At 36.8% G+C, this 16556-nt stretch overlaps 1 protein-coding gene across 5 annotated transcripts in view; it reads left to right on the top strand.

Annotated features, from left to right (window-relative positions):
• Nucleotides 1-16556, top strand: part of FOXJ3 (forkhead box J3) — a 176282-nt gene that overhangs the window by 101465 nt on the left and 58261 nt on the right. For all 5 annotated transcript variants that reach the window (XM_012434696.2, XM_012434699.2, XM_012434693.2 and 2 more), the window contains one exon: nt 8469-8552. In XM_012434696.2, the coding sequence (XP_012290119.2) occupies nt 8469-8552 (84 nt within the window). The remainder of the gene's footprint in view (nt 1-8468; nt 8553-16556) is intronic.

The following is a 16556-nucleotide window of genomic DNA, read 5'->3' as shown; positions in this document are numbered from 1 at the left end:
TTGATAGAGATGGGCTTCACCATGTTGTCCAGGTTGGTGTTGAACTCCTGATTTTAAGTGTGATCTGCCCACCTCAGCCTTCCATAGTGCTGGAATTATAGGTGTGAGCCACCCCACCCAGCCAACTTTTAATCTGTTCTTAGAAGTCTTTCAAACAACAAATACAAATGTTATGTATTTTAAAATATATAATAAAACTTACTGTATCTTACAATTACTGTATAGCATTCTTTTATAAATCTAAAATGCATAATGGGATCTTAGTGATTTGATTTTTCCTGTATCTTGAAATGATTTTATCTTCCTAAGAATGATTTCATTGTTGCTCATCAGCCTTTCTCCACTGTGCCCAAATACTAAAAAACAAAACAACAGCAACAAAAAAACAAGGTAGAAGAATGACTGTGTCAATAATTAAATCATGACTACTATATTTCAGTTTTCTTGTGTTGCTCTAAGAATCATATCTTCTTTCAAGAAGGTACAGCAAAAGTCTGTAGATACCATCTTAAGTCATCTTTTTTCTTTTGGTTTTCATTGAACATAGTTGAGAACATAAGACTTTTTTTTTTGCCCATAATAACAAAGAGAAGAGAATTGACAGAGAAGGATGATTTATCATTATCAATTAAATCAGAAGATGAATACAAAGGAACAGAGAGCAATACCCTTGACTGAGACTCTCCAACTTGGAGCCCGCAGACCGCTTTTGGCCCAGGACGGCTTATGGCCTAACACAAATTCGTAAACTTTTTTGAATGAGATTTTTTTGTGATTTTCTTTTTTGCTCATCAGCTATTGTTAGTGTATTTTATGTGTGGCCCAAGGCAATTCTTCTTTCAGTGTGGCCCAGGTAAGCCAAAAGATTGGAGACTCCTGCTCTAGACTCTAGTTACTTTGCGGAAATGGAGTTGAGAATATCCTAGGCTAATTTTCTCAAACTCAGGAAATACTGAGTTAATGACATGCTTTTAAGAACAAAAAGCTATGTGTATTCTCATCTGTTTAGCCATTTGACACTAAGGGTCTTCATCACTCAGTATTTTGTGTCTAGAATTTGAATCATTTTGTTTTGCTAGAAGGCCATGTGACAGTATTTTTAAAAACTTTAATGATGTTTGTACACCAGAATTTACTTGATATTGTTTATAAGTGGAGAAATCCTGAAATCTGGTGTGTATACAAAAGTGCTTACAAGGAAATAGATGATTAAAAAATGAAATTGTTGATTGGATTCATTATTCTACTTGGAATTTATAAATCTAAATATGAAAATGTTTTTTGCAATTGTGGGGCAGAGATGACTGTCCTTCAACAAAATTATAGGCCATCAAACATTTCACGGGTCTGACATTTTAAAAATTAAGTACAAAAGCCAGAGTAATAATACTCTGGAATCTATTAGAGTTGTATTTGAAACCTGGACTCAGTATTTACAAGACAGGTACATTTATTTTAGTTTTATGCGTGAGAATGTAATTAGTTACATTCAAAAGATATTGACCATTTTGGTACATATACCTTCAAATTCAGGAAGATTTAAGTAACTCATCAAGTGTGAGTAGAAGATAGCTAAAAAATCATACCATGTCAGGTGTAGAAACAATACTTGACAAAGTTTAACACTCATCTAGCAAACTACCAATGAAAAGAAAATTTCCTTAACTTGATTAGAAGCATTTATGAAAACCCTATAGTTTATATTATACTCTGAGATTGAGAACATATCAAGGATGTTTACATTAAACCACTTTTATTCAAAATTCTATTAGAGGTCCTAGCCAATGGAGTAAGGCAAGAAAAAGAAATAAAAGGCATCCAGATTGAAAAAGAATAAATAAACCCGTCTTTATTTGCAAACATTAGATCCTAAAAAATCTATGGAAAAAGCTACTAGAAATGATATTTGAATCTAGCAAGGTTAGAAGATACATGATCAATATATATTTTTTTCTATGCTAGGAAGGAATAATTGGAAAATGAAGTTAGCAAAAGCAAAATGATGAAAAACTTTAGGGATACATTTCAATAAAATATATGTGGACCTGTTCACTGAAAACTACAAAACACTTCCAAGAGAAATAAGGGCAGATCTACATGAATGGAGAGCTCTAGTAAGTTTGTGGAGTGCAAGACTCAATGTTAGATGTCAGTCTTCCCCCGGTAGATTTATAGGGTTAATGTAAACCCAATATAAAAAGTCTTAGGCTGGGTATGGTGGCTCATGTAATTCCAGTGCTTTGGGAGGCTGAGACAGGAGGATCATTTGAGTCCAGGAGTTCAAGGCCAGCCTGGGGCAACATACACAAAAGAAGACATTTGCCAGGTGTGATCATGCATGCCTGTGGTCCTAGCTACCTGGGAGACTGAGGTGGGAGGATCACTTGGGCCTGGGAGGTTGAGACTGAAGTGAGCCATGATTGTGCCACTACACTCCAGCCAGGGTGACACAGTGAGACCCTATTCCCCCCTACAAAAAAAAAAAAATTCTCATAGGCTTTATTTTTAGAAATTGGTCTGCTGGTCTTCATATTTATGTGGAAATGCAGAGGGCCTAAAATAGGCAAAATAATTTTGGAAAAAACCAAAGTTGAGTGAGCCACCGCTAGCCTGCAAGTTGCCTTGCAGCGGCAGTGGTGGGGAACCAGAGTTGTAGGATGTATTGTAGGCCTGATTTCTAATTTTTATATAGTTACAATAATTAAGACAAAATGGTATTGGCGGCTGGACATGGTGGCTCATGCCTGTAATCCCAGCACTTTGGGAGGCTGAGGTGGGCAGATCACTTGAGGTCAGGAGTTTGAGACCAGCCTGGGCAACATGGTGACATCCCATCTCTACCAAAAAATATTAAAAAATTAGCTGGGCAGCACACTTGTATTCCCAGCTACTCAGGAGGCTGAGGTGAGAGAATCACTTGAACATGGGAGGCAGAGGTTGCAGTGAGCGAGATCACACCACTGCATTCCAGCCTGACAGAGTGAGACTCTTGTTTCAAAAAATTTAAAAAATGGTATTGGCATTAGGATAGACATGTAGATCAATAAAGTTCAGAAGTATACCCACATATGTTTATATACTCAGCTGATTATCATTTTGATAGAGGTACCAATGTAATTCGGTAGGGAAGTGTTACAATATTTTAAAGAAATGATGCTGTATATCTGAGTGGATGAAAAATTAATATTGATCCTTATCACACACTTATACAGAAAATTAACCCTAGGTGTACCAGAGACCTAAACATGGAAGTTAAGACTATAAAACTTCTAGAAGAAAACAGTGGAGAAAATATTTGCTATCTTGGAGTAGGCAAATTAAAAAAACTAGACATAGAGCACATACCATAAAATGAAAATTTGATAAATTGGACTTTATTGAATGAAAAACTTTTTGCTGTTTACAAGGTTCCATCATGAAAACAGATAACCACAGAGTGTGAGAAAATACTCACAGTACATATTCACATATAAAGGACTTGTTATTGAGAATATTAAAGTCTAATAACAGAAATAATATATTCTTATACAAATAAAACATGGGCAAAAGACGTGGATAGACACTTTACAAAGGATAATATATGGGTGGCAAATAAGTACATGCAAAGATATACAACATCTTTATTTGTTAGAGAAATACACTTGAAAAATCACTGAGGGACAACTACGCATCAGTAGAGGCGGTATAATTGAAAGGCTTAAAATACCAAGTGTTGGCAAGAACGGAACAGCTATATTGGCATACACCACTGTCAAGAGTGGAAAATAGTTTGACAGTTTGAATTCACTTGTATGATGAAATGCTAGAAAATACACGATGATAGGAAATCAGTGGTTGTAAGGGATGAGAGAAGGGGAAGGAAAGGGAATTGCCTCCTGAGCCACCCAAAGGAGGTTTTTAGGGTTCTGTATTTTTAGTGTTAGTTACATGAATGTATAAAATTGTCAGAATTCCTTAAATTGCACATAACGTGGGTGCATATTTAAAATATAAACATACTTCAGCAAAGTTAATTTTTAAAATAAAATTAGGTTGAGTGTGATGACTCATACCTGTAACCCTAATGCTTGGGATGCCTAGGTGGAAAGATCCTTTGAGGCCAGAAGTTCAAGACAGCTTGGGCAACATAGCAAGACCCTGTCTCTACAAAAAGATAAAGGAAAATATTAACTGGGCATGGTAGCATGCACCTATAGTCCTGCCTACTCAAGAGGCTGAGACAGGAGGATTGATTAAGCCCAGGAGTTCGAGGTTGCAGTGACCTATGATTGTGTGCCACTGTGTTCCAGTGTTGGCATCAGAGCAAGACCTTGTCTCAACACCCTTTTCCCTGCCAAAAAACAAACAAACAAAACCCACTATAAACAAAAACCTGTTTCCTACTTGTTCCACATGAGCCTAGTGGTATAGATCCTACTCTGGGAGGAAACTGGACTGAGCCTGTATTTGTTGATTGGCTAAAATGGCAGTTCAGTTTTTGTGAGATTTCTATATTGTCTAACAAGGAAGAGCAAAGATAACTGCTTCTTGGATGGCCGGATGTGGTGGCTCACACCTGTAACCCCAGCACTTTGGGATGCCCCAAGCAGGAGGATCGCTTGAGCCCAGGAGTTTGAGATCAACCTGGGCAACATGACGAGACCCCATCTCTACAAAAAAAATCAAAAAACTAGGCCAGGCATGGTGGCTCATGCCTGTAATCCCAGCACTTTGGGAGGCCAAGGCCGGTGGATATCATGAGGTCAGGAGTTGGAGACCAGCCTGGTCAACATGACGAAATCCCGCCTCAACTAAAAATAGAAAATTTAGCCGAGCGTGGTGGCAGGTGCCTATAATCCCAGCTACTTGGGAGGCTAAGGCAGGAGACTTGCTTGAGCCCAAGAGGCAGAAGTTGCAGTGAGCTGAGATTGCACTGCTGCACTCCAACTTGGCAGATAGAGTGAGACTCTGTCTCAAAAAATAAATAAATAAATAAAAAGCCAGATGTAGGGGCAGGGTGTGTACTTGTGGTCTCAGCTACTGGTGAGGCTGAGGATCACTTGACCCTGGGTGGTCAAGGCCGTATTATGCCATGATCATGCCACTGTACTTTAAGAAAAGGCTGAGAGATACTTTTTTGGTGGTAAAATATACGTAACATAATCCTTACCATTTGAATCATTTTAGGTGTACAATTCAGTAATATTAAGTTCATTAATGTTGTGCAGTCATCACTACCATCCATCTCTAGAGCCTTTTCATCTTAAATTCTATACTTAAATTCTACACTTAAATTCTATACTCATTAAACAATAAGTACCTGTATTCCCTTCCCGTCATCCCCTAGCAACCATCATTCTACTCTTTATCTCTAAGAATTTACTGCTTATAAGTAGAATCATATAATATTTGTCTTTCTGTGTCTGGCTTATGTATCAGAATATCCCTCCTTTTAAGGCTGAATACTATTCCATTGTATATATGTGACATATTTGTTTATCTGTTTATCCTTCAATGTACACTTGGGCTGCTTTGCCGTTTGGCTGTTGTGCATAATATTACTATGAACATGGGTGTGCAAATACTTGAGTTCCTGCTTTTGTGTCTTTTGGACATATATCCAAAAGTGGAATTGCTGGATCATTTGGTAATTCTGTTTAACTTTTTTAGGAATTGTCATATTTTCTACAGTGGCTACACCGTTACACATTTCTATCAAGAGTGCATAAGAGTTTCAGTTTCTCTGCATGCTTGCCAATACAGGTTGAGCATCCTTAATCTGAAAATTTGAAGTACAAATGCTATAAAATCTAAAACTTGTTGAGTGCCAATATGATGCCACTAGTGGAAAATTCCATGCCTGACCTCATATGATGGATTACAGTCAAAATTTTGTTTTCATGCACAAAGTTATTAAAACTATTACATAAAATTACCTTCAAGCTATGTGTATAAGCTTTTATTTGAAACATAAATCAATGTTGAGCTTAGACTTTTGTCCTATGACCAAGATATCTCATTAAGTATATGGAAGTATTCCAAGATCTGAAAAAAATGAAATTCAAAAGACTTCTGGTTTCAATCATTTTGGATAAGGGATACATAGCCTGTACTTGCTATTTTCTGTTGTTTTTTTTTTTTTATCATAGACATCTTAGTGGGTATAAAATGTTATCTCACTATGATTTTGATATATGAAGAGGAATTTTAAGGTCTCTTTATCTAAACCTGTGATTTCAGAGATCATACTCAGATACTGTATTAGCCTGAGTTATTTGGTGGAAGATTTCACAATTTTGTGAATCTTTTTAATTATTAGAATTTGCATTTAGGCATTCAGGGTTTTATGAATACCTAATGGATAGTAATAGGCTATGGGCAATTTTTTTCCCTTTTGTTGATTTATTTGCGACAAGCCACAACCATTCATATTTTGTGTGGAAGAAGAGATACGTATGTGTTTTTGTAATTTTATTGAAATGTTTACTAACGAATAAGTGTAAAGTTTGGACATTAAATGGTTCCTCCAGATTAATACACATATACACACCCATCTAAAAACTAAACACTGAAATTTATCATTTCTGTGAAAAGTGGTTTTTAAACTATTGTCCAGTGAGTTTTGATATTTTCTCTCCTGCTTCATTTTTATATTTTATAAGAACTCAGCATAAAATTTTCCCCATTACATATATTTGGAAACTTGCTAGTCAAAATTATTCTTTAAATCATTGTTTTCTCATTTTTAGTACTTTTTATAGCATCTGCATTTTACATGGTTCTTGGCAGGTTTATAGGTCCTACCTAGCAGTTTCTTATCATGTTTGTTAGACTTGTTAGCTGAAATTTAGTGACGGTTTTGAAAAGATAACATAGAAAAATACCCACCAGTGGCTGGGTGATGAAATGAATGTTAAGCTCAGGTACCTGCGTAGACCAAGATCGGAGACATACACACCTACCTTGTACCCCAACAGGGTACACTGAAATGTACATAGTAATACCCTGTACACTGATATTCTTTGTGCAGTTTGTTAAAACAGCTTTTTTTCCCTTCTCATTTCAACAAATGTTTATTGAGTACTTACTTTGTGTTTGATATTGTGCCTGGCACTTGTGGATACAGAAATGAGTAAAATAGTCCCTACTCTTAAGGAATTTATAACCTAGGAGGGGATACAGGCCTGTAAACAGAATTTAATGTTAATTGCAAACAATGATCTAAATGTGTAAAACGTATAGAGATCTTGCAGAGAGAGAGAGAATGATGAATTCTTGAGTATGGCGGGAAGATCAGAGAAGATTCCTTTGGATCATCTGAGGTAAAATTTGAAGGTGGAATATGAGTTTGTTGTCGGTACAGTGGCTATTACAAGTAGTGAGATCAGCATGTAGGACAGGAACAGATACACAAACAGCATGGTATGTTCAAGAAAGTATAAGGAGATGACTCATGTTGGACATAAAGTGTGAAGATTGATAGATGAGGATTTATTTCCTCTCATTGGCAAACGTTGCCTTAAAAAACAGCCTGGGAAGATTAATGAGATAGTAGAGGCAAAGATTAAATTTGGATATGATCACTGAGATTAATTGTAAAACTAGGATATATATTGTGTTTCTGTTTTGAAATGCATGTCTTCCTCCCTTCCCTTTTTCCCTTTCTTGAGCTCCCCTCTTTCATGCTCCTCCCCGGTGTGTATGTATAGAGGCAGGATAATTGAGGGAAAAAGCTACAAATCAAGACCCTGTTTTTGTTCCTGGTTCTCATAACTTTGATTGGGAAAACCACTTTTTCTGTGTTTTGCTCTTCTTGTTCGTATAATATGTGCAAACTTGTATTATCTATGCATCTATGCTTTTCCAAAGTTTTTTTTTTTTTTTTTTTTTTTTTTGAGAGTCACAGTTTCTAAGTGCCTGGAACACAGTAGGTGCTCCATACATATTTTCAAATGAATGGTGTGATAACTTGTGTCAAAAAGTAAGAGAGAATAGTTGAGTCATGACAGTAAGCAGTAAAAAATTTATGCACATACCCATTGTTTCTCAGGAACACTTACTATATAAAATGTGTTCAAGCAGTTTGTCATTAAAAATGTTTCACTAACCATGTAGATTTGTGAGGTCCCAGGATATAGAAATTGCAGCATCTTTATACATAAAATTCTTTTATTATCATATAATTAACATCTGTTCAATTGAGAATTATATATTAAAAATGTGTTTTCTTGATCATTTTCTTTCTAAATTTTGGTGTGGCAGTTCTCAGATTTGGATTCTTCAGCTTATGAATGTTTTCTCCTTAATAATGTAATTATAAGTGGACCTTTTTTTCTTATATAATCTTTTTCTCAGTTCAAGTGTTTCTTATGCTATTTTTCCATTGTATTTGCAGAATGTTTGCTTTTGGTGCAAAGAATTATAAAAATCCATTTTAATGTCATAAGAGTTGCTGTAATATACCATTAATATAATTTCTTTACCTCTAGGGTTCCTACTGGGCAATAGACACCAATCCGAAGGAAGATGCGCTGCCTACTCGGCCAAAGAAGAGAGCACGATCTGTAGAACGGGTAAAGACACTTTATCGTAAATTTAGTAAAATGCATTGAATATGTCTGAAATACAGATTTTGAAAGTTATTTTCCAGTGTAGCACGTGTAACTATAATGAAGGTAAGATTTTATTTGTGTAGCATTTTGCATTTTTCAGAACGCTTTTCAGACTCATTTTATTTGACATTAACAACTCTGAGGGGCAGTTTAGGAATTAAGTAAAAGGTTTTGTCATAATTAGGGCACAGCTGTTGTTTGAGACTTGAATCCAGCTCTCTTGAGCTGGATTTTTGAAGGGAATTAACTATTCCCTTCTATTATAGAGGATCAGTTTGGTTACACTGAATTTTCCCCATTGTCCTCAAAATACCTTTTCCTGGTTCTGTCCATTTAATAGTCACTTTGTACACAACATTGCTAAGTTGTGTGTGTGTGTATTGCTTGTAAGGTTATTCTTACTTGTGAATTCATGGTTAAAATTAATTTGCAAGACTGAAAGAAAAAAGGAACCTATAGTTAATATCCTAAGTTGTCTATTTTAACATATTTTTAGTCAGCACTTTGACTGCCATCAGCTTTTCCCATCCTTTCTACATTTCCAGCATCTCAACTAAAACATACAAACACATATCCATCCTACCTTACTGTTCTTCAAGACCCATTTCAAATGTTAACTGCTCTGTGAAGCTTTCCCTTACCCTTCCGTTTGTGTTCTAGAATTTTTATAAAACTTTTATAGAATTTCTCACACTTTGTAGAAATTATTTTTTTTATGTAGAAAATATTTTTATGTTTTTCTTCTCTGCTGGAATATGTGCCCCTTAAGGGCAGATAAAATATCTTTTCATTTGTATCTCTAGTGTTACCATTTTTCACAGCTTATAATAAATACCAGTAAATGTTTGCAGCATAAATCAGGACAAGGAGAATAGGGTAAGATGAAAGAAACTGAGTAAATACATGGCCAGATAAATTTGTTCTATACCCATTCCAGGTAAAGGTTTAAAACTTTTGAGCCTCAAAGATAAAGATCTCAAACTGGGGTTAGGTTGAGATCACATGAGTCCATGAGGTATAACAGCAGTGAGATTTATGAAGGAAAATTTATTGGATTCAGCAGAGGGAAATCAGTAAGCCAGTTATCAAGATAGAAAAAATGAACTCTTAGGCCAGAACAACTTCTGACTTTATACAAACCAGAGCTTAAGAAGTTTAGTATCGGTGACATGGTCTTCTGGTAACAGAGCTAGACAGGTTTTGGTTTTTGTTTTTGTTTTCAGACAGTCTCCCTCTATCGCCCAGGCTGGAGTGCAGTGGCCCAATCTTGGCTCACTGCAACCTCTGCCTCCCGGGTTCAAGTAATTCTCTTGCCTCAGCCTCCCAAGTAGTTGGGATTACAGGTGCCCACCAACTGATTTTTGTATTTTTAGTAGAGATAGGGTTTCACCATGTTAGCCAGACTGGTTTTGAATTCCTGACCTCAGGTGATCCACCCACCTCAGCTTCCCAAAGTGCTGGGATGACCCACCATGCCCAGCCAGAGCTAGACAGTCTTAGAAGAGATGTTGATAAACTCAGTATGTAATCATTTGAGAAGGAATGAACATCAGTTTCTGCTCTCCAGCCTTTGTCTTTTTTTTTTTTTTAAACATTCCTCTCAGCTCATACCTAGCCTTTGCCTTTTAAAATAGGCTTAATGCATGGACATTATATGAATAAATAGAGTATAAAACATTTAGTATCTGTTGCCAGAATTTGAAGGAAGGGGAGAAAAATCCACATTTTTAAAAACACATTGCATCGTTAAACAATTTGGAAAGGATGTTTGAAGGGCTGAAGAATTGTGGTCTTCTCTATTTGCCTTTTTCTTCTGAAGGTCCTGGAATTTCAGTTATTTTTGGAAGTTGGAATTGGGTTAACAACTGTGCTTTTCTTTTATATATTAAACTTGCCTTTTATTCTTGTTACCTTCTTTTATTTTCTTAAAGCAATCCCTCCCTGTTTTTGAAAGTCTTCCTTTTTTTCTGAGACTATATTGGCAGTTTTATAGTAGAAGCCTAAAGAAATACAGGATTCAGGTTACAAAAGCATGTGTTCTTGAAAGTACATCTTGGATATATATTTTCTGTATTCATTGTCTACTGCTTATTCTTTTGATCATTTTAAGTTTAAAATGTAAAATATTCAGAAATTTACTTTTGTGGTATGTTTCTACAAAATATTCATAACTATACCAGGGCCTGTCAGTTACTAATGCTACTCATTTTGGCCAGAGCTGGGTATTGGTTGCCCCTGTAGGAGAAAATCCTATACCTATGCAAAGAGATTAGCTATAAGTAAAGTGCATATAATTAAGGGGACAGATATTGTTTAACAAATATACTAAAAGATGTGTTCTTACAAAACATAATTCACTGAATTATCTGTATTTTTCCTTTAGAGTTAATTTTAGAGTGGGAGGTGAGAGGTTATATAATATATAGTATTTTTATTAGGATAGAGTTTGTATTTTAAGTAACCATTGGGTTTTAATCTAAGGAAATGCCTAGGACAAATGATGATGGTCCTGAACATGACCTTCAGACATTTAAAGGATAAAGTTAAATGTAGATTGTAAATAAATTGATAACCCTCTAAGTTCAGAATAAATTTGTGATTACTTTGTCCATATATAAACATTGAAATTCTATGTGAAAAAATAAGAATGTATTTCACATGTTTTTTTATTTTGAAGTGATAAGCTTTTGATGGAACAGATAAGGTTTTTTTTATTTTTTCCAGACTGTCACCCAGGCTAGAGTGCAGCGGTGCCATCATGACTGGCTCACTGCAGCCTTGATCCTCCTGCCTCAGCCTCCTAAGTGGTTGGGACTACCACCACGCCCAGCTAATTTTATTTTTTTTGTAGAGATGGTGTCTTGCCATGTTGCCCAGGCTGGTCTCAAATTTCTGGACTCAGGCAGTCTACCCACTTCAGCTTCCCAAAATGCTGGGATTATAGGTGTGAGCCACTGCATCTGGCTGAGAAAAGATTTTCTAAACTGCTAAAGAGAAGTGATTTTTTAAAAATGCAAGCACAAGCATCTTTATGCCCTAAATGGAAAATAAAGTCTGGCAGTTACCTCCATCCAAATACCTACCCTCCTTCCCTCCATCCATCCATCTGTCCATTCGTCCATCCTTCTCTCCCTCCTTCCCTTCCTCCCTTCCTTCTTCTTTTTTTGAGATGGAGTCTCGCTCTGTCATCCAGGCTGCAGTGTAGTGGCACAGTCTTGGCTCACTGCAACCTCCGCTTTCTGTGTTCAGGCAATTCTCCTGCCTCAGCCCCCTGAGTAGCTGCAGTTACAGGTGTGCACCACCACGCCTGGCTAATTTTTATATTTTTAGTAGAGATGGGGCTTCACCATGTTGGCCAGGCTGGGTTCATCCTTATATATATTTAACTCAGTTTTCTGGAATACTTATCTGTCCTCTCCATTTACATGAACATAAGCTTGTGCTCTCTCTTCTATTATTACTGTATATCTTTCTTCTTTTCTTAATCCATGAGTTAGTTTATAAATCTCCTTTTCCTTTTAAAAATTTCTTTCATCTTCTTAACATTTTGTAATCATATAATGGTCCTGAAGACCTTAAACAAATTGAATAAAATTTCAGCATATTGAAAAGATATTGAATAAAATGGTGAGACAGACCCCTCTAGTAGGAGTGTCATGTTTCTCTTCTGACTTTACAACTTACTAGTTCTGTGACTCTTGCCAAGTTGTTAAATTTTTTACACTTCGGTATTCTCAGCTATCAGTAAGAGGCTAGAAGTCAAAACAATAGAAGGTTATACTGAATTTATGTGCCAAATGCTTTTTAAAGGATTTTATGTGTATTACCTCGTATAATTTTTAAAAATAACTCAAAATGATGAAGCTGATGAACGTGGATGTTAAGTGAGTTATCCAAGGTACTAAAAAGTACCAAAGCCAGGATTTGAACTTAGTCTGTCTTCAGAGTCTGTACTGTCTGCAACTACACTATTCTTCCACTAGTATTTGCTATGCTGAAGACTACAACACTGAATCAAAATTCTTTTTACAGATGCATATTTTGTTGTGAGCTCATCATTCTTGATTTAAAGCAGAATTCCCTACATGAATTCAAACATATATAATTAGGTAACATAAAATGTGATTATAAATGACAGAGCAAATATTAAGTAATGAATTTGTTAGACCAACTAAAGTGACTCAAAATACACAATGCTGCTTGGGAAGGCCTCTAAAGAAGAATGAGACTTTGAGACTAAGAATTTTGGTGTGAAAATGAAGCTGTTTTTGCATAGAAAATACTAAAAGATGTTCCACTTGGAGACACAGTATATATGGTTGACTTGTAAGAAGTACAGGTGGGCATAATTAAGGACCTCAGGTGATCCCCCCACCTTGGCCTCCAAAGTGCTTGGATTACAGGCGTGAGCCACCGCGCCCAGCCCAATTGAGAACCCTTTAAATTATTGTGAGAGCTTAGGCTAGAGTGTGGATATTTAGATAAGGAGTAGCCAGGTTTGGTAGATAACCTAAAGGTATGAGGTCAGGATTTTAACTTTGATTTGACAGCCCATAGTGTTAAGAAGTGAATCAAAACAGTTAAGGTACGTACTCTTAACAAAATAACCCATTGCAAGAGGAAGATGCTGAGTAGATACAGATGGTGTTGAAATGGTAATGGCCTGAGCTAGGGATATACACATGAATGAGAAGGTTCTCTGGAAAACTAGCATGGTTTCTAAATGCCGTATATACCCATAATTATATTTAGTGTTATTGTATCAGTTTGATAGATCTTTATTCTGTAGATGCTGTGTGTCAGGCATTGTACTAGGGTACCGTGGAGCATACCAAGAAGGTTGAGACATAAGACACAATTTTAGGACAAGGGTAAAGTATAGAAGATAGTTTAAGAAAGATATAAAATGCTGTTTTATGCAGAGGAAGGAAAGATTATTTCTTACTAGTACTGTCTGAGAAGGCTTCATAGGTTATGTGGCTTAGCTTTCAGGTAGAGATAGGCAGAGCAAAGTAGGAGGATGCCATTGAGGGCACATCTCTATGAATGAGGGTTAAGTGTCTGTCATGAACAGGTATTGTTCTAGATTCTGAGGAAACATCCTGTCCTCATGAAGTTTATATTCTGATTGAGGGGAGGGAATTGAGAGAGGGAAAGGTATGAGTAAATACAAGATAAGAGGTCTTGATTAAAGATATGGGGTAGAAAAGTATTAGGATTTGAGTGGGAATACAGTGGTTAATTTTGTCTGGGTAAGATTTTCCTTTTTTAAGTTAATTTGCATTATAAAAATTCATGCTTATCAGAACACCTTTTGTATTCTAAGCACTGAGTTAAAAACAGTTAAGGTACGTACTCTAGTTAAGTGTTGGGGGAACAGTTGGTAAACAAGACAGTCATACCCTCTCCTCGAAGCTCTTACTCAAGGAGGGAAGATAAACTGATAAGGTAGGATGACCGTACATTCCTGGTGTTGCTTATCGTCTCAACATAACTACTAGTTCCCCATTCATTCTCCAAATAGCATGTGGATGATAAATTGTGTAGTCACAGTAAGATAAGGGTCTTTGAGAACTATGAGGCCATGTAGCAGAGAGGCATAATAGTCTAGGAATCAGGGAAGATTTTCTTGAAGAAAATCCACTTACATTTGTATAAAGAAACTATGACCAGAAAAATTAAACACATATTCTAAGTTATAACATACAACTTTAAAACTAGGTCTCCAAACTTCCAGGTTAGTTCAGTAGTGTCCTCCCTTTTCCACAGTTTCACTTTTTGCAGTTTCCGTTTCCTATGATCCACCACAGTCTAAAATTATTAAATTTAAAAATTCCTGAAATAATCAATTCCTAAGTTTTAAGTTGCATGTTATTCTGAGTAGGGCGATAAAGTCTTGTGTCACCCCACTTTGTCCCACCTGGGACATGAATCATCCCTTGTCTATCATATCCACTCTGTATACACTACCAGCAGCCTTCCTGACTGTCGTAGTATTGTTTTATTATTAGTTATTGTTGTTAACCTCTTACTGGGCCTAATTTATAAATTAAACTTTATCATAGGAATGAATGTTTAGGAAAAAAACATGATATCTATAGGGTTCAGTACTATCTGGTTTCAGGCAGCCACTGGAGGTCTTGGAACGTATCCCTCTCAGGCAGGTCTACTGTACCATTTCCCAAAAATCTTGTACTAAATAAAAATGATACCCTCATGACTTTGTAACATAACTTGGCTTTGCTCTTACTGTGTATAAACGTGGTAAAACAGTAACCTAAACAGAAACTTTAGATCTTTAAATGATGCTAAAATGTAACACAATCTAAAGTTTTGGGGGCCAGGGATGGTGGCTCGTTCCTATATTCTTAGCACTTTGGGAGGCCAAGATAGGAGGTCTCTGCCAGGTGTTTGACACAAAGAAAGAGCTGTCTCTGCAAAAATAAGAAAAACTAGCTAGACATAGTGGCATGCACCTATAGTACCAGCTAATTGGGAAGCTAAAGAGTTGAGGCTATCTTGAGCCCAGGAAGTCGAGACTGCCGTGAGCCATGATCACACCACTGCATTCCAGCCTGGGCAACAGAGTGAGACGTCTCCAACAAATAATGTTTTGGAGGTTGTTTTTAGGATTTCCATTTTCTACCACTGGAAACACCCCTATCCTCACTCCTAGCAGCTTTAAATGTTCAGACAGTTTACATTTCTAACAGGTGCATTATTTCCTACTTACAACTCTTTCAAAGTACCTTACCTGGGCCGAGCATCCAACAGAAACAGTAAATACATGAAATCACTACCCATATGCAGTAGTTACATTCAGAGTTTCATCTTCTTCTGTAAAAGTGTTGAATGTATCACTTATATTTTTTAACTCTGAATATGGAACTTAGACACACTACACAGTGACCAGGAAGAGACTATTTCAATTACATGAGACAATACACTCAAAAAGATACACCATCAGTTTACTAATTTAAGAGGAACAGCTGTGTAAATGCACACTTGAAAAGAAACAAAGTATGTTTAAAGATTTCTGGGATGGGCGCGGTGGCTCACGCCTGTAATCCCAGCACTTTGGGAGGCCGAGGCGGGTGGATCACGAGGTCAAGAGATCGAGACCATCCTGGTCAACATGGTGAAACCCCGTCTCTACTAAAAATACAAAAAATTAGCTGGGCATGGTGGCGCATGCCTGTAATCCCAGCTACTCAGGAGGCTGAGGCAGGAGAATTGCCTGAACCCAGGAGGCGGAGGTTGCGGTGAGCCGAGATCTCACCATTGCACTCCAGCCTGGGTAACGAGCGAAACTCCGTCTCAAAAAAAAAAAAAAAGGATTTCTTAGGTTAGGAATTGAAAATTCAGAAGCCTGCAAAGGAAAAAACAAAAACAAAGGCTCTGAAAAAAAGGAAAGATATGGCAAAAACTGTCCAAACTCTCCTATATCCTACCGACACTCTGAAGTCTGTATACTACAAATATCAGCAACTTTCTCCTCGAGGACTTTTTTTCTGATTAGAAAGCATGCTTTGGCTTCATGCAAGGCAAGCCAAAAGTGCTAAAACGCTAAAATCCCTAGAAGCATCACTCAATGAGAAGGAAGAGCTGATGGATAAATATCGCATTCACTGGCCTGCAGTCCTAAACTACCTCCCGGATTCTCCAGTGGGATTGAGCTCTAGGTGCTAACACTTGTAACTGGGTAATTTACCCTTATTGGCTTCATTCCCTGTCCTGTCTCCTTTGTTGAATAGGCTGGTCTCAAACTCTTGGCCTCAAGTGATCCTCCCATCTCAGCCTCCCAAAGTGCTAGGATAACAGGTGTGAGCCACCCCACCCAGCCTGCCTTCATTCTTGAAGAGTATTTTTATTAGATATACAGCCTGGATTGATAATTCTGTTTTATTTCAGCACTTTAAAGATGTTCACTGTCTTATGACCTCCATCATTTCTGATGAGAAATCC

This window comes from Aotus nancymaae, unplaced genomic scaffold (genome assembly GCF_030222135.1).
Source record: "Aotus nancymaae isolate 86718 unplaced genomic scaffold, 86718_ANA_hifiasm-v0.15.2.pri h1tg000007l, whole genome shotgun sequence".
Taxonomy (NCBI): Eukaryota; Metazoa; Chordata; class Mammalia; order Primates; family Aotidae; genus Aotus; species Aotus nancymaae.
Note: the sequence above shows the minus strand (reverse complement) of the source record. Positions and strands in the feature narration are given on the sequence as shown.